This window comes from Silurus meridionalis, chromosome 28 (assembly GCF_014805685.1).
Source record: "Silurus meridionalis isolate SWU-2019-XX chromosome 28, ASM1480568v1, whole genome shotgun sequence".
NCBI classification, from domain to species: Eukaryota; Metazoa; Chordata; class Actinopteri; order Siluriformes; family Siluridae; genus Silurus; species Silurus meridionalis.
In genome coordinates this window covers 11,386,111-11,404,464 of record NC_060911.1, presented here as the reverse complement: position 1 = coordinate 11,404,464, position 18,354 = coordinate 11,386,111, and the positions used below count along the sequence as shown (strand labels likewise).

Genomic DNA, 18,354 nt, shown 5'->3' with positions numbered 1-18,354 from the left:
CGATGATCGAGATAAACGAAAATCAATATGGCGGCAATATATTAACGTGCTTGAAATTTCTTTATGTACATGATGTGCGTTAATAAATGAGAATGTGCATGCACGTGTTTTTGAAGGGGTTTTTTACACAACAGCGTTGCCGCGATTTGTTTGATGAAGGCATGCTATAAAAATATACATAAATGTTTATCTGTCAGGAATCCACCTGCCACGCCCCCTTCGGCACCCCCTTTAGCGTGTCAGGTGCTTTCTCGGCCGCTTTCTCTGAAGCTCCCGGCTTCAATCGCGCACTTATGGTTCTCGTTTATCATCATCACCAGCTCCTATTTAAACTTCCACACTCTCACCTTCCGTTATTGTTGGTATATGTTGTCTTCCCACCGGCACTCTCTCAACAGCTGCTCTTTTCTTCCCAAAGCGCATCGCGGATTCCCCCCGATCCTGCCGGTGTTCATTCTATGCTTTTGAATGGTCATCACACGTTCCGCGCCGCCAAGCGCGGCTTTCACCTCCCGTTCATCGCATAACATTTAACAACAAAAGGCATATGTGCACTAACTAACAGCAGAGATTCACCAGTATACAATACAACACCTGTAGCAGCTTTCGCGAGTTCTTCTGCGGCTGCACCGAGATAACCGACGTTAAATGGCAAATTTTTCCCCCCTTGAGTTTGAGATATTAGGGTTCAGCAACATTAAAAAAGTCGACATAACCGATAAAAAATGCTTAGAAAATGCTTGGCGGTTCCACTTCAAAAACATCGACTTAATAGGGTTGTCGAGGTAACCGAGGTCGAGATAACCGGGTTCCACTGTACTTGAAATGGGATTTATTATATTATATTGTCTATATTATATTTAATTCTATTGTACTTTTATAATCAGGAATACTACATCAGTTTGACTAAATTGACTCTATAGATGTTTTAACTTTTTGTCATTGTTTGCAGTGTGCCTTTTTTGTTACTAATAGCTGAAGAATTACTAACAGTGTAATGCACTCTGGGTGCAATTATGAAGACAATGCACACACACACATCAGTAATTGTGTGCCTGCCTTTGAAAACAAAACACAAAAGACAAATCTGCCCAAAACATAATTGCAAATTCAGAAACATATAAACATGAACAGAAAACAGAAAAAAGTATATTTAACTTTCTCTCTCACACACACACACACACACACACACACACACACACACACACACACACACACACACACACACTAAATGGCATATCTTATCTTGTCTAGTAAAAAATGTATTGTCACATATTGAATGCTATAAAGAGCAATTATTTAATGCTATGAAATATAATAAGCAGGTTAATTTTTGGTTAATACTGTAAACATCCCGCAGCTTTGTGTTTTCAGCAACCAGCATGTGATGTTAAAAAGGAAGTCTCTAGGTTACGTATGTAACCCTAGTTCCTGGAGGGAATAAGAGCCTGCGTTGGAACCCTTTGGGAAAGCGACTGCGTTGTCCATGCTCTGAATAATGAGTCTAATCAGTCAAAATTAAAGGCAGGCTGTCACTGGTGATAGAGACGCAGCGTCTCGTTCCCTCAGGAAACTACGGTTACATACATAACGACTACCGCCCTGTAGCCCTGAACTCAGTAGTAATGAAGTGCTTTGAGAGACTAGTCAGAGACTTCATCACTGTATCACTACCAGACACACTGGATCCTCTACAGTTCGCGTACTGCCAGAGCCATTCTCTAACACCAGAGGACACCATTGCTCATTTCCTTCACACGAGCCACCTGAACTACAGAAAAGAGAATTATACAAAGATGCTGTTTGTGAACTACAATTCAGCATTTAACACAATAATTCCTTCCACACTCACCTCTAAGTTGGAGGTCCTGGAACTCAGCCTGCCGCTGTGCCAATGGATCTCTAACTTCCTGACAGACAGACCACAAGCCGTATGGCTTGGAAAACACACCTCATCCACCCTCACCCTCAGCACTGGAGCGCCCCAGGGTTGTGTTCTGAGCCCCCTGCTGTACTCACTGTACACATACGACTGTGTGGCCACTTCCAACTCCACCACCATCATCAAGTTTGCTTGCCTGATCTCTAACAACGATGAGGCAACCTACCTACAGGTGGTTAAAAACCTGGAGAGATGGTGCCAGGAAAACAACCTTCTCCTGAACAGCAGGACTAAGGAGTTAATAGTGGACTTCAGCACGAAGCAGGAGCGGTCATACCAACCGCTAAACATCAACGGGACCCCAGTGGAGAGAGTAAACAGTTTCCGGTACCTAGGTGTTCAGATCACACAGGACCTGTCTTGGTCCTGTCACACCAACACCCTGGTGATATTTACCCTTTCTTTTCACACTATGACACTTTAATCTCTGGACTGTCACTCTAACTGTGACTGGCACAGCACAGTGCACTTTATACCACACCACACCTCACACGGTCACTTTAAGGACAATCACATCAACCACCTTATGTGATTACTGTTTACTGTCTCAAGCATACCTTGTATATACACTTTGTTCCTCATATAGATCTTTATATATTTTATATTTTACATAGTTTATACTCTTAATTTATCTGCCTTATTTTCTTTGTTTTATTTTTCTCCCCATTCTATTCCCTCATGCCGGACAGTCATATAAAGCATTTCACTGCATGACGTACACTGTATGAATGTGTATGTGACAAATAAAATTATATTTGATTTGAACCTAGAGATGCATCGACACACTTTGTGAAAGTGTGGTGTGACAAGGCAAGGCCGAACGGAAGACCCGATATTGGTAGGCTTTCACCCCAAAAGTGAACCTCAGGAGCTTCCTGTGAGAAGGGAGGATGGGTACGTGAAAGTAGCTAAGTTAGATGTAGGATAGGACGCAACCCACAATAGCCATAATCCCTAAGCCCCAGGACGTTGAAATAAACCGTGGTCCTGGGGCTTAAGGGGCGGGTCGAGAAAGGCCGTGCCCAGGACCTGGAAACCTCGGTGTGCAGGTTAGGGAAAAATGGCAAGCCCTGATGCAGAGGCTGTGACGCCAGGAGCAAAAAATTCTCATCAAGCTTTATGCTCACCGGCCGGCCAAGCTATATCCAGCTTCTGGACAGCACGTGTCACAACAAACCCCAGGAACCAGAACGCTGCTCTGCCTCACAGCTTAAAAGTGTGTTTGGTTTTCTTAGATACTTTCTTTTTTTTTGACAAACAGACAAAAACATAAGATTTACACAAAGTGCTTCATGAACAAAAAGAAGCTGAAGCCAGCTTCTCTCCATGTGCATTTTATACTTCCTGGTCGTGCCGTTACCCTGCAATTTTGAAACCGTTGGTTTCTTAATGTGTTACTTTTCATGTCTACCAAATGAGATAAATGTAAAAAATGGATTATTAGTATTTTACACATTTAAGGTTAAAGCCATGACATTTGTTATGGCAATAAGTGACTTGTTGACTACATGAACTGTGAAATGTCAAGGCGTATTTGACAGTGAGCAACGTTATGCAATGTTAACGCAATGTTAACCTCTGTCCCTGCTTGAATTGCTTGAGATGTGTGTTTAATACAGATTAGGATTAAGCAATAAGAATCTATATACAATCTTCTTCTTCTTCTTTCAGCTGCTCCCATTAGTGGTCGCCACAGCGGATCATCCGTCTCCATACCACCCTGTCCTCTACATCTGCCTCTTTCACACCAACTACCTGCATGTCTTTCCTTACCACATCCATGAACCCCCTCCTTGGTCTTACTCTTTTCCTCCTTCCTAGTGGCTCCATCCTCGACATTCTCCTACCAATATAACTCATGTCCCTCCTCTGCACATGTCCAAACCATCTCAATCTCGCCACCCTCACCTTGTCACCAAAACGTCCTACATGGGCTGTCCCTCTAATAAACTTATTTCTAATCTTGTCCATCTTCGTCACTCCCAACGTAAACCTTAACATCATCAGCTCTGCTACCTCCAGCTCCACTTCCTCCTTACTAATCCTATCCACTTCCTGCTTTACCAACTCCACATCATCCAACCTTCTCTCTCTTTCATTTTCCATGTTCATTAGCTGCTCAAAATACTCCCTCCAACTTCTCAACACACATTCCTTCCTAGTCAACACATTTCCATCTCCATTCTTTATTGCTCTAACTTGCAGTACATCCTTTCCAGGTCGGTCCCACTGCCTGGCCAATCAGTACAAATCCTTTTCTCCTTCCTTAGTGTTCAACCTCCCATACAGCTCCTCATATGCCTTTTCCTTGGCTTTCGCCACATCCCTCTTTACCTGCTGCCGCATCACCTTGTACTTCTGCCTACTTTTCTCATCACCCTGTCGATCCCACTTCTGTTTTGCCAACCTCTTTCCCCCATATGCTCTCCTTCACTTCCTTATTCCACCACCATGTCTCTTTGTCTTCCTTTTTATTTACAGATGTCACACCAAGTACTTTTCTAGCTGCCTCCTTGATCACGCCTGCATTAGTTTCCCAATTATCCAGCACCTCTTCACCACCACCGAGCCTCTGTCTGACCTCTTCCCTGAACCTCACACTACACTCTTCCTCCTTCAGTTTCCACCATCTTATTCTTCTTTCAGTCCACACTCTACTCCTCCTCTTATTCGCCTTCAAAACCATCCTACAGATCACCATCCGATGCTGTCTAGCTACACTGTCCCCTGCCAACACCTTACAGTCTCCAATGTCCTTCAGGTTGCATCTCCTACATAGAACATAGTCCACCTGTGTGCACCTTCCTCCACTCTAATAGGTCACCCTATGATCCTCCTTCTTCTTAAAATACATATTCACCACTGCCATTTCCATCCTTTTAACAAAATCCACCACCATCTGTCATTCCATATTCCTCTCCTTAAGGCCATTCCTACCCATAACCATCTCATCACCTCTGTTCCCTTCACCTACATGTCCATTAAAGTCTGCCCCAATCACCAATCGTTCATCACTAGGTACACCATCTACCACTTCATCTAATTAACTCCAGAATATTTCCATTTCCTCCATCTAACAGCCGACTTGTGAAGCATAGGCACTGATTACATTTATCATCATCCCTTCAACTTCCAGCTTCACATTCATCACCCTATCAGAAACTCTCCTCACCTCCACTACACTCTTACTGTACTCTTCCTTCAGAATCACCCCTACACCATTTCTCTTTCCATCCACACCATGATAGAACAGTTTAAACCCACCGCCAATGTTCCTGGTCTTACTCTCTTTTCACTTGCTCTCCTGAACACACAACATGTCTACCTCTCTTCTCTCCATCATATCAGCTACCTCTCTCCCCGAATGAATGAAATGTTGGGAAAATGTACAGTAATGATATAAAGATACATAGATAAAAATAGTGCAGATGTAATGAGTAATAGAAAAATATGTAGTATGTACATGTATAGTACAGAGGTTATATACAGTATTTCGGGTTTTTTTGTTTTGTAGTGATTAGTGGTGTAGTGTAGAGTTCAGTAGTGTGATGGTGGATGGAAAAAAGCTGTCCCTGAACCTGCTGGTTCTGGTGCGCAAGTTCCTGTATCTCCTTCATAATGAAAGGAGGTTAAACAGTTTATGACTGGGATGTGAAGAGTCCTTGATAATGTTGTGAGCTCTGCGCAGACATCTGCTGTGGTGAAGGTGTTCAATGGCAGGTAGTTGGATGCCAGTGATGCGTTGGGCGGTTTTGACCACCCGTTGCAGGGCTTTTCGTTCACTCACAGTAGAGCCTCCGTACCATACGGTGATGGAGTTGGTCAGGATGCTCTCAATGATGCAGCGGTAGAAGATCGTTAAAATCCCCGGGGACAGAGGGGTTTTTCGAGACTTCTCAAGAAATACAGGCGCTGTTGTGCTTTTTTAACCAGGGCTGAAGTATTCTGCTGCCATGTCAGATCCTCAGAGATGTGAACTCCCAGGAACTTAAAGCTGGAGATTCGTTCTACCTCAGTTCCATCGATGTTGATAGGTAGATGTCTCCTGCTGTTGGATTTCCGAAAGTCTGCAATGAGCTCTTTGGTCTTCGTGGCGTTGAGAGTCAGGTTGTTGGTGGCACAACACACTGCTAGATTATGGATCTCTTCCCTGTAGGCCGATTCGTCATTGTTGTCAATCTGGCCGACCACGGTGGTGTCATCTGCATTCTTGATGAAGATGTTGGAGTTATACAGAGGAGCACAATCGTGGGTGAACAGGGAGTAGAGCAGTGGGCTCAGAACAGTTCAGAATGAGGGTTCAGGATACCTGGTTGCCCAACCTGACAAATTGAGGTCTGTTGGTTAGAAAGTCCAGAATCCATCTGCAAGTGGAGGTGCAGATACCCAGTTCACTGAGCTTAGTGATCAGTACAGTGGGGAGGACTTTATTGAACACAGAGCTAAAGTCAATGAACAGCATTCTGATGTATGTGTTGCTTTTATCCAGGTGGGTAAAAGCAGAATGAAGAGCTGTGGAAACTGCATCCTCTGTTGACCTGTTCGGGCGATAGGCAAACAGGTATGGGTCCAGTGTAGGTGGTAGGCCCGCAGTAAGGTGATTCAGGATCCGTTTCTCAAAGCACTTCATAGCAATGGGGGTGAGTGCAACTGGGCGAAAGTCATTCAGGTATTTAGCAGCTGAGTGCTTAAGCACTGGTATGATAGTGGTGGTCTTCAGGCATGTTGGTACCGTGGCTTGGGCCAGTGACAGGTTGAAAATGTCAGTAAAAACCTGTGCCAGTTGTCCAGCGCATGCTCTGAGAACACGTCCCGGTATGCCATCTGGGCCAGCTACCTTTCGTGCATCCACTCTGCTGAACACTAAATAGAAGTCCGTTGTTGAGAGTGAAAGGGGGCTGTAAGCAGTAGAAGAGTCCGTGGTTGTTGTGTAATGTCCTGTGCTTTGGTCAAAGCGAGCAAAAAAGTGATTGAGCTCGTCCGGTTGGAAGGCACTGCTGGTTGGTTGAGCTGTGGGTTTGTAGTCTGTGATGGTCTGGATGCCTTTCCACATGCGTCTGGGGTCAGAGTTGTGGAAGTGTTCTTCTATGTGGAGTTTGAATGTGAGTTTTGCTTTCCTGATGCCCCTTTTCAGGTTGGCCCTGGCTCTGTTGTAGTCCTCTGCACTGCCAGATTTAAACGCAGCCTCTCTTGCTTTTAACAGGAGACGGACTTCAGAGTTCATCCATGGCTTCTGATTAGGAAAGCATTTCACGTGTTTTACAGTAGTGACATTGTCAATGCATGTGTTAATATGGTCCAAAACAGATTATGTGTAAGTGTCCATGTCTGTGTGAAAGTCCAGTGTGGCCTGTGAGGCAAACATATTCCAGTCAGTATACTTAAACTGTTGCTGTATGAAATGGCCCCTCTGGCCATACCTTGACTGTCCTCAGAGCTGGTTTCACACGTTTGATCAGTGGCGTGTATTTAGGTAGCATGAACAAAGAGAGGTGATCAGACTGACCCAAGTGGGGGAGGGGAATGGCTGTGTATGCCCCAGGTATGTTTGTGTACACCTGGTCCAGTGTTTTGTCCCCTCTGGTAGAGCAGGAGATATTGCGGTGAAATTTTGGTAAAACAGATTTCAGGTTGGAGTGGTTGAAATCTCCAGCAACAACAATAGCTCCTTCAGGATGTGCAGACTGCTGTTTGCTGATAGCTGCATGCAGTTCCTCCATAGCTAGCTTAGCATTAGCATCCGGCGGAATGTACACTGCAGTCACAACAATGGCTGAGAAATCTCTCGGTAAATAAAAGGGTCTGCATTTAATCATCAAATACTCTAAATAAACAGAGCAATGACTTTCAGTGACACCAGTAGAGTCCGTGCACCATGAGTTGTTAACATAAATGCACAGACCTCCACCTCTGCGCTTACCAGAGTCCTCTGCCGTCCTGTCCTCCCGAAAAACACTGCGACCCCCGAGCTCAATGGCGCTGCTGGGACTGTTGTTGTTGAGCCATGTTTCCATAAAAATCATGACATTACATTCCTTAATTCGTTTGTGTGATGATATCCGGAGCAGCAGCTCATCAATTTTATTTGCAAGAGACCGTACATTAGCAAGGAAGATGCTGGGAATCGATGGTTGATGCGGGTTTAGCCTCAGCTTAGCCCTGATGCCGCCCTGATGCCGCCTCGCTTTCCCTACACTTTTAAAGTCTCAACCCTAACCTCTACTTTACTACACTTCTCCTTGTCCTGCCGTCTCTGTAGACGTCTTCCTCCTCTCCTTCTCCTCCTTCGGCCAACAGTAGCCCAATTTCCACCGGTACCCTGTTGGCTAACGATACCTGTGGCGGTCGTTGGTAACCTGGGCCTCGACCGATCCGGTATGAAATTCTTAATCGTGCCCCGCATATTCGATTTGGCACGTTTTACGCTGGATGCCCTTTCTAATGCAACCCTCCCCATTTATCCGGACTTGGGACCGGCACTAAGAGTGCACTGGCTTGTGCCTCCCTAATGGCTGGATATTCTATTCTGGTTTTCTAAAAATCCATATACAATACATAGTTTAAAATAAATTACATTTATTCGGTCACTACAAGTTGTAAAACCATCACCTATGGATGATTTGTGGGTGATAACTTTTTAAATTGGACTAATATCTTGTATATAAAAGACCTACAGTATTAACTAATAATACTCTGTCTGGTCCCATTAATCTTTATAGAGGGACTAGGCAAGGTTGCCCCTTAATCCTCTTTAATTTGCGCTGACCGCTGAGCCCTATGCTTAATACATTAGTTCTCGTTCTTCTATTCATGGTGTTAACACTTTAAATACTGTCGCTAAAATATCATTATAGGCAAATGATTTGAAGGTTTTCAGGGTTTAAAGTTAATTTAAATAAAAGGGAGCTAATGCCTATTGGAATAAAAGTTTTGTCTTTAAAGTTTTAATGGAAAAGTTTACTTATCTCAGAATTGTAGTTGCCAATAAATATTCTTTATTCTTAAAGGCCAACTTTACCCCTCTTATTTACAAACTGCAATGCTAAAATACAATTTTGAAGAGCATTCCCAAATTTTCTGTTTGATAGAATAAATGCAATTAAAATAATATTCTTACCACTGATATTGTATCCATTCTATTCTATAAGTACTTCTACACCTTAATTAAATAATGTAAAGGAAGTAAAAAGGCATTACCAATAAGTAATAATCTGCTTTAATCCTCTACTTCCCACTCTACAAGTTTCTTAAGGAAGAATGGGAGAAAGAACTAGGAGTGGAAATTTCTAATCACTCCCTCAGTCAGTTTAAAGTCATTCACAGACTGTCTGCTCAGACATGTGGTCTGAGTTCCAACATATTTGTGAATGACTGTAAACAGGTATTTTAAGGGATGGTTTATGATTTTTTATTTTTTTTGCTGTTTTCTCTCTCTTTCCTAATTTTGATTGTAAACTTTGTACATGTAATAAAGATAAAATATGAAAGATTGGAAATCAATCTTCAAAATCTTATTCTCTCTATAAAACTTATTTGACAAAAAGTCACCCTCACATTCCCATGAAAGGGAATTCTCTAAATCCTTTTGCTGTAGTAAAAAAAGCTAGAAAAAAAAAGCAGACACTTGTTTTAATTCCACATTTTGCATGAGCTAATAAGGAGGGGTCTTAAAGGACACTAGGACTTAGGGCTCTTAAGATTATATAGATGAAGGACTTGAAACTTGGCAGGTGAACTGCTCACCATTTAAACAACAGCTTCAACCTAAATGCATGCAAGGCCCATGCACTAGCTATCTGATCAGTGAGGAAGCCACTCTTATCACCAGCTAAAGAAGTATTGGATAACAAAGACACGTCCCAGCAGGCTGTCCGGCTCCACCTGGGAGAACCACAATCAGCAATGTGCTGACCTGGTATTGGCAAAGAAAACTACCTACACCGTGCCAAGTTTTTCCCAGATCTAGGACATCACTTCAGGGTGCAGACACCACTCTCCCTCTCGATCACTACACCTTTGTACCAAATCCATCTGGCTAGTGTGTAAAAATCTCACACTGGGGGGGAGCAAATGTCTGTGGTTCTCTTTCTCCAATAGGACACCACCCCCAAAAGGAGACATTTAATAAAGTCTTGCTTTTGTGGTATGCTAAAAACTCTAAATCTCTCATTGAGACAAGGATGCATCTGTATGTGAGATTTAGGGTCAAGCCATAGGCTGATAACCCATTGTGACAACCCTGTAAGCCTTTTAAAAGTTGACAGATGCATTGCTGAAGCCAGACCTGAAACTGTTAGTTCATTCCACAAGTCATTATCATTCCACAAGTCTCTATTGTAGACATATCGTTTTGTAAACATTGCATTTTCTTATGACGAATGGTGAAGGTGACTAATAACATTATATTAGACAATACTAAATTACTGATTTCAGTATGGCACAATAACCACTTGGTGTCAACTCAAACTCCAATGCTAGTGAGAAATCAAATAGTCAAACTAATTTAGCAGTCCAAACCATGTGTGTGTGCGTGCGTGTGTGTGTGCATGTGTGTGCATGTGTGTGTGTGTGTGTGTGTGTGTGTGAGAATGAGAGTAAGGCAATAAAATACAACTTCATGAAGCGGCATATGGACAATCCCCTCTTGGGGATGGGGTCTTCTTAGTGACTATCCATATAAGTGAGCTCTCTTTTTTTTACAGTTTGCTTTAATAGCTCTTTTACTCTCAGTCCCAGTCTCTTTCTCTGTTTCCGCCCTCCTTCCCACTCTGGAATTTATTGTTAGATTTTTTTATTTGTTAGATTTTTAAAGGCAGCAATTCTGCCTGTAAAGAATGTTTAAATTAACTCACTTTATGTTTTCTTTATGTAAGAACAGCAATTTCATAAAAAAGATAGAAGCAAGTAAGTAGGTAATACTTACTTGCTTCTATCTTTTTTATGAAAGATGACGAAGTTCATTTTGAAATTTGACAAACAGAATAATCAAAATCAACAATTCTAAAATGGGTTTGCTTTCCTTAATTTTGTTGTCATTTTGTAATTAAAAGAAAAAACTCATTAATATTGATTAAAAGTATTTATTTAATTAATTTATTTTGATTAACATACATTTTTGTTGTGTAGCTTATTCAATTTATACAGCATAGTCTATATATAAAATTGCAGTAACTAATTGCCTCATAGTCTATAAAGTCTAGGTAGGATGTACATGTCATGTCAGGTCCAAGGTTTTTGCAGAAAAGCACTGTCTAGCACAGTGGTCCCCAACCCATGGAATTGTGGTACTGTCAGGGTGGCGATCATGACGCGAAAGCGGAAGTAACTCAAAAACACACACATAAGCCGTGAAGCATCACAAACTAAAAGTATCTGCTCGGGACAAGTAATCCACAATGGAAAGCAATATCCAGAAACTAAAGTAAACTTCGACACAAACGAGTAATCCTTGGAGACGGAGTCAGGAGACAGAACCAGCGGGGAAGGCTGGCGGTCGAGGATCCACAGGATCACCAGCGTGACCTTCAAGAACCGACAGCCTGTAACTCGAAAACGTGAGTTTATATAGTCGTTTCCTTAACGAGTCACAAGATCCCTGACATTACCCCCTCCTCCAGGGGCAACACCCGACGCCCCAAAACCCACCTACGCCAGGTGGGCCAGGGCACACAGAGGAAGGCCTCTCCAACCGTCCAGGGTCGAAAGAGGCCCGCTTAGCATCGCTGTGGGACAGGGGAAAACCAGGAAGAGCCCAAGGCGAAGCGGTGTCCTGTACAGAGGCGTGGAGCGAAGCGACATCCTCTGTGGAGATCTGGATTGGAGGGACACCCACCACAGAGATCTGGAACAGAGCAACGCCCACCACGGAGATCTGGAATGGAGCGACGCCCACCACGGAGATCTGGAACGGGGCGACGCCCACCACGGAGATCTGGAACAGAGCGATGCCCATCACGGAGATCTGGAATGGAGCGACGTTCAACACGGAGATCTGGAACGGGGCAAAACCCATCACGGAGATCTGGAACCGGGCAACGCCTATCACAGAGCTCTGGAATGGGGCGACGCCCACCACGGAGGTCTGGAGCTGAACAACGTCCTCGGCGGAGCTCAGAGGTCAAGCGACGCCCTCGGTGGAGTCCAGAGGTCACGCGATGCCCTCGGCGGAGATCAGAAGCTGATCCACGCCCACGGCGATGTTCAGAGGCCGTGCGACGCCCCTTTTTTGCCTTCAGAGGAACCTCGCAGAGAGACGTCGCCTGGAGGGGAACCCGGAGGCGTGATGTCATCTTAGGAGGAACCTGGAGGCATGACGTCGTCTGAAGAGGAGCTCGGAGGCATGACATCATTGTCAAAGAGGCTCGGCGTCACCTTCTGGGGAACCTGGAAGCGCGCCGTCACCTTCTGGAGAACCTGGAGGTGTGACATCGGCCTGAGGGGAACTTGGAGGCGAGACGTCGCCCTGTGGGGAACTTGGAGGCGAGACGTCGCCCTGTGGGGAACTTGGAGGTGAGCCGTCGCCTTCAGGAAAACTTGGGGGCGAGATGTCGCCTTCAGGGAAACTTGGGGGCGAGATGTCGCCTGAGAAGAAATTTGGGACGAGACGTCGCCTGTGGGGAACTTGGAGGCGAGACGCCGCCTGTGGGGAACTTGGAGGTGAGCCGTCGCCTTCAGGAAAACTTGGGGGCGAGATGTCGCCTTCAGGGAAACTTGGGGGCGAGATGTCGCCCTGAGAAGAAATTTGGGACGAGACGTCGCCTTCTGAGGAGCCCGGGGGTGAGCCGTCGCCTTGTGGGGAACTTGGAGGCGGCGGTTCGACATCCCTCTCGTGGCCAGGCGGTGGTTCGACGTCCCTCTCGTGGCCAGGCGGCGGTTCGACGTTCCTCTCGTGTCCAGGCTGGTCTGGAGCGAGCGGCACCCTCGGCGGAACACTGGAGCGGAGCGGCACCCTCGGCGGAACTCTGGAGCTGAGCGGCGCCCTCGGCGGAACTCTGGAGCGGAGTGGCGCCCTTGGCAGAACTCTGGAGCGGAGCGGCGCCCTCGGCGGAAGTCTGTGACGGCTCGGCGCGTTCGGCGGGAGAACATGAGTTTATATAGTCGTTTCCTTAATGAGTCACAGCTGTCGGGAATCAAAGCCGGCCACGGCATAGTGAAAGCAGCGTGACAGCTACCGAGGGGGACGTGGCAGGTGGATCCCTGACAGGTACCAAGTCCCCGGTACCAAGTCCGTGGGTCAATTGGTACCCAGAAAGAATACATAACTTACATTATTTCCATTTTATTTATTATCTGATTCTGAACAATGTTTTATTTTGGAAAATTGGATTCTCTCTACCACATCTGTCATGACTCTTGATGCATGTCATGATGCCTCGGTCACATGTCTTACCTCCATCCACTACCTTCTTAAAGGGGCTGCTCCGGCCGCTAACACATAATACATTACCGCTAAATTAAAACCCCCAAGAGAGCAAAATGAACAAAAAACAACACAGTGGATTCACATTTATTATTATATTTAGAAAATACCAGTTTATGCCTGTCATATCATTTTATTTAGTTGTATTTATTGGCCACACCTTAAAGGCCGGTCTGTGAAAATATTGTCTGACATTAAACTAGTCGGTGGCACAAATAAAGGTTGGGGACCGCTGGTCTAGCACATCAAACTGTCGTCTCACAACTTGGCTACGTCCCATTTATCCTTCTTCCAACCCATCAACATCAACAACTGACTGTTCACTTGTTACCTAATACCATTTTACCCACTCCTTTACAAGTGTCATTGGTTCTACACTTGTGATTATTTTTAAAAATATTCTCTAAAATTCTGCATCAGCAAAACATTGGTGAATGCAGGTCACATTTCCAAATTGAAAGTCTTGGATTTATTGTGTAATGATAAATTGGAAAGTTAATTGTACACTGTATGACCACGATATGTATGCTGACAGCATATGGCTGTAAGATTATCAGATTACATGATGAGGCAGATGACTCAGAGAGACAAATTGGCTAACTGATTAGGCAGCAGGGACTTACCTCTGCAATCCTATTCTCCTCTAAACACACACACACCCACCCACCCACACACACACACACACACACACACACACACACACACACACAGAGTCAAACAAAAACAAATGCATAACCTGCTTTTGTGCCTGACATTTCAATTTATGCAAATTATTGTGAAATTATAAGTAATAGTTTTAAGAGATTATTTGCATAATTTGCATAAATTGAAATGTCAGGCACAAAAAACAAACTTACACCTTTCAAAATGGACATTTATTTAGAATTTATCCAGAAATGCCTTTATCCCTTAAGAATAAAGGCATTTCTGGATAAATTCTAAATAAATTTCCATCTTGAAAGGTGTAAGTTTGTTTTTTGTGCCTGAAATTTCAATTCTAAATAAATTTCCATTTCGAAAGGTGTAAGTTTGTTTTTTGCATCCAAAATTGTTCCTTTTATTATGGATTAATTATGTCTCATTTATTCTGCACGAAAAGGCTGAAAAAAAAACAATGACATTAATGGAATTAAGACAGTGAAATTTGGAGAATGATTGCAATTTCATATCCTCTGGCTGGAATCCTAATTCAACAGTAAGGCTGACTTTAGTGTGACTGGGGTGCAAACTCCATCACCAATCCAGCTCTACCAGACTCCAACACCATCCCAGTTCTTCCCTGTCCAAACAACAAAATGACCCTGCATTGCCTCAACACTGCCAAACACTAAATTAGTCCAGCCAGATTTCACCTTCAACTCCTGCAAATCTCTGCCAGGCTCCTTTTCATGAACCAAATCATATCAGGTTCCATGAACACTCAATACTGCCAGTTAGAAAACAGCAAATCACTCTTGCCATGCTCTATTACCAACTCAGACTTGTCATGATTCATCAATAATCCAGCCCTGTCAGTCCCAACACCAACTCAACTATGCCAGGCTCAACCATCACACCCAAACTATCCAGTCCTAACAGCCAGGTTCCACCAATAAGCCAGCCATGCCAAGCTTGTCCATCAAACCAAGCTCTGTCACACATTCCTGCCAGTCTCAACAGCAACACCCTTCCCTGCCAGATTCCACCAAGAACCCAGTCTTGCCAAGCTCCAGCATCAGTCTTTCTTAGCTGGCAGGAGTTCAGATGCAGAACAAACTCAGAAAACTAATGCACCCTAGCAAAATCAATATCAGAGTTGACAAAGGACTACTGTCTATGTCCAGTCACTTACAGAAAAACAGCTTGTCAAGGAAGGAGAGGGAACAGCAGCCATTAGGAAATAAAAAGAATAAGGCAAAGTCAGTAAATGGGCAAATTATGACCAAATTACACACAATGCGTGTATGTGGGCAGCACTATGACTCAGGGACATTTGACTAGTCAGATATACAGCAGACTATTTTTCCAAACAGCACTGTATCCCACTATACTTCCTCACAGTTGATGTTCCTCACAAAGGTTATTGGTTATTGATAGAAACTGGAGGATGGGATGGAGGGACATCAGCAGTTGTTTGCCATGGAGTTTGTTCAACCCTGAAATAGATTTTGTTTATTACCAGTGCAAAGCATCTGCACTCATGCCATAATGCTATAATATACCAATATAATAATTACAGAATATGTCCTTGATACTTTACCATTTAATTTGCTGACGTATTGCTTTGCAGTGTGACATTTTTGTTTTTAGAGTTTTTATATAAGAAGTGTCCAATCTTACCCAGAAAAGGCCAGTGTGCTTGCAAATGTTAATTCTAATCAAACAAACATTTAAATAGTTGATCTTGGCCTGCAATTGCTGATTATTTGAGGAGACAAAGTTTCCTGGAAGTATCTTCAGCAGGATGTGTTATTGAAGATGAGAGCAAATGTCTACCACATCAGAATACTGTTTTGAAGTCAAACATTGTAGTTATATAGGCATTGAATGGGAAGTAAAGTGAGAAGTTACAGAAAGCGAGCACAGACTTTCACCAGTCCTAAAACAATTAAAATTATTATATCAAGGACTGCTGCATTTGCACCAGATTAATTATGATGGCATAGGGTAGACATAGATAAGTACGTGCCTTTATTCGTCACATGTATGTTACAGAACAGAATGATTCTTGTTATGCGTGTTAGGAAGCTGGGACCCCCCTGAAGCTTAGAGTCTGGGGCCTTGCTGTAAGGTATGCTGTTCATCTCGAATGCCCACAATATACATACAGAGGAACAACTGATCTTAAAGTGACCCTAGAGAAGGACTCACCTGCTGGGAACGGGTTTGGTTGTACCGTGTACAGGAACGCGTGCACTATGTGAAAGAGCACGTCCACGGCTCCAGGCTCATAGTACGCGTGTGTGTCGTACACCACCGCCGGTACAAAGCCGAAGTCCAGCGTGTCCAGGTGCGGAGATTCGGGTTTAGGGCGCGCAGCACCGGAAACCAAACTCCACCAACACACCATCATCATCATCACTTGCCTCAGACCCAGACTCCGCGGCATGTTTCTTTTTTAAATACCACAAATAGACTTTTATGCACTTCTCAGTGTTGACTTTTGATGATAAAACTTAGGAAATAACCAGGTTTAGATGTTTCAGGACCAAACAAAAGCGCAGAAACCTGCAGTAAGTAATCCGCTTCTAAAAGAGCTCGTGCTGTCAGGTAGGTTTTATTTTATGGATCACATCCTGAGCGCTTATTCCCAGCTCGAGGCTTTTCTCCCTCTAATGCTCGAGCTAAAGCGCGTGCACACAGCTGTCAGACTCTCGTGTAAGTGTGAGAGCGCGCGCGTACTAAATATCTGCTAGGAAGCCAATGCACTAAAAATTCAGTTCTGCATTTAGTTATTTGTTTGTTTTTTATTCGACCTTCTCGTGCACATATACACTCATCGTCCACTTTATTAGGAACACCTGCACACCTGCTCATCATTTATGCAGCCTATTATGTTCACGTCATACATCCGAATAAAGAATAGGCGTTATCTTTTTACACAGTCTTTGGAGAGAGATTTTATTTTTAAAAACTTTAAGAGATAGTCCTGTAGGTGAAAACGCTTATCCGAGGGAAATAATCCTGGAAAGATCTAGTAACTTAAATAATCACTCTTTACAATCTTGATATGCAGAAAACTTCTCAGTGTACAAAAAAAACCCATCAACGTTGAGGTGGATGATCTGCAACAGCAAAAGATCAAATCAGGCTCCACTTTTGTTCACCAAAAATAGGAATCAAAGATGACCACCGACCCACACTGAACATTAGAAATCAATGCACAACCTGAAAGTGAATTGGAGTGTGTTGTGTTGACATCATCCAGACACCTCAGTTTTTCACCCCGGACAAACTGAGCGATTGCGGGAGAAGGGCCTTAGTTAGGGAGGTGACCAAGAACCCGATGGTCAGTCTGAAAGATCTCCAGCATTTCTCTGTGGAGAGAGAACCTTCCTGTATATGGTTTTTCCCATCCAACCTAATGGAGCTTAAGAGGTTCTGCTTAAGAGGTTCTGCTAAGAATCAGATAATTTTTTATTTTATTTCCCCTTTATTGTGATATATTGCAACTTACAACATACATCATACGCATCACCCACAAATTAGAGAATGAGAGTTAATTAGAATAATAATTTGTCATGCCTAATAGTATGCCTTCACATAGTAGTGCAGAGTAACCTTATTGTACACAAGCCAGCCCTGTCAGACTCCACTTTCAATTCCCAATTCTGCAAAACACCACCGCCAACACAGCCTGACCAGGTTCCTATTTACAAACACCCTGCCAAGATCCAACACCAAACCAGCCATGCCAGGCTTTACTATCCAACTAAGTCCTGTCAGTTACACCATCAACAAATCCCTTCCAAGCTGCAGCATTGGTTCTGCCTTAACTACCATGAGTTCAGATGCTTAGTTTTTATGTGACAACAACTGCAACCTTGCAAAGCAAATTGGAATTGACAGAGGACTATGGTCTCAGGTAAAAGCTGCTCACAGAAAACAGCTTACCAAGAAAGGAAAATGCAAAGTGAAGCAAGTAATACAAGTACAAAGCACATTTTGGTAAAAAGCTCCTTATGAAGAAGCAGCAAGAGAAGTGAGTAAATTCAGTAAATTGCCCAATGATGTGGACCAGTACTGTGACTTTGAAAAGTTTCATTAGTTAGATATAGTGTTGACTAATATTATGCCATCGCATAATATAATTTGGACATACATAAGTATTCACATTTTGTGTATTTGCTGAAACCTGTGTTAAATATTGATTAATATGTATGGTTCCATGAGCTGATTTAATATTTCCCCTTTCGATGTGTGTGTGGAGGCTATATAGATGCAGACAGCAGGCTGTGTTTTGAGCCTCACTTCTCTTATTCTCTTTTCACACTGCAACACAAGCAAACTGAAC

At 43.5% G+C, this 18,354-nt stretch overlaps 1 protein-coding gene across 13 annotated transcripts in view; it reads right to left on the bottom strand.

Moving 5' to 3' along the window:
• prom1b (prominin 1 b) overlaps nt 1-16,764 on the bottom strand; it is a 107,413-nt gene extending 90,649 nt beyond the window's left edge. For 3 of the 13 annotated variants that reach the window (XM_046842827.1, XM_046842829.1, XM_046842828.1), the window contains exon 1: nt 16,212-16,760. In XM_046842827.1, the coding sequence (XP_046698783.1) occupies nt 16,212-16,449 (238 nt within the window). In that variant the 5' untranslated portion in view covers nt 16,450-16,760. Of the gene's footprint in view, nt 1-16,211 lie in introns of all 13 variants that reach the window. The other 10 variants (XM_046842833.1, XM_046842835.1, XM_046842831.1 and 7 more) reach the window with 8 other exon arrangements.
• Nucleotides 16,765-18,354: the final 1,590 nt, after the last annotated feature.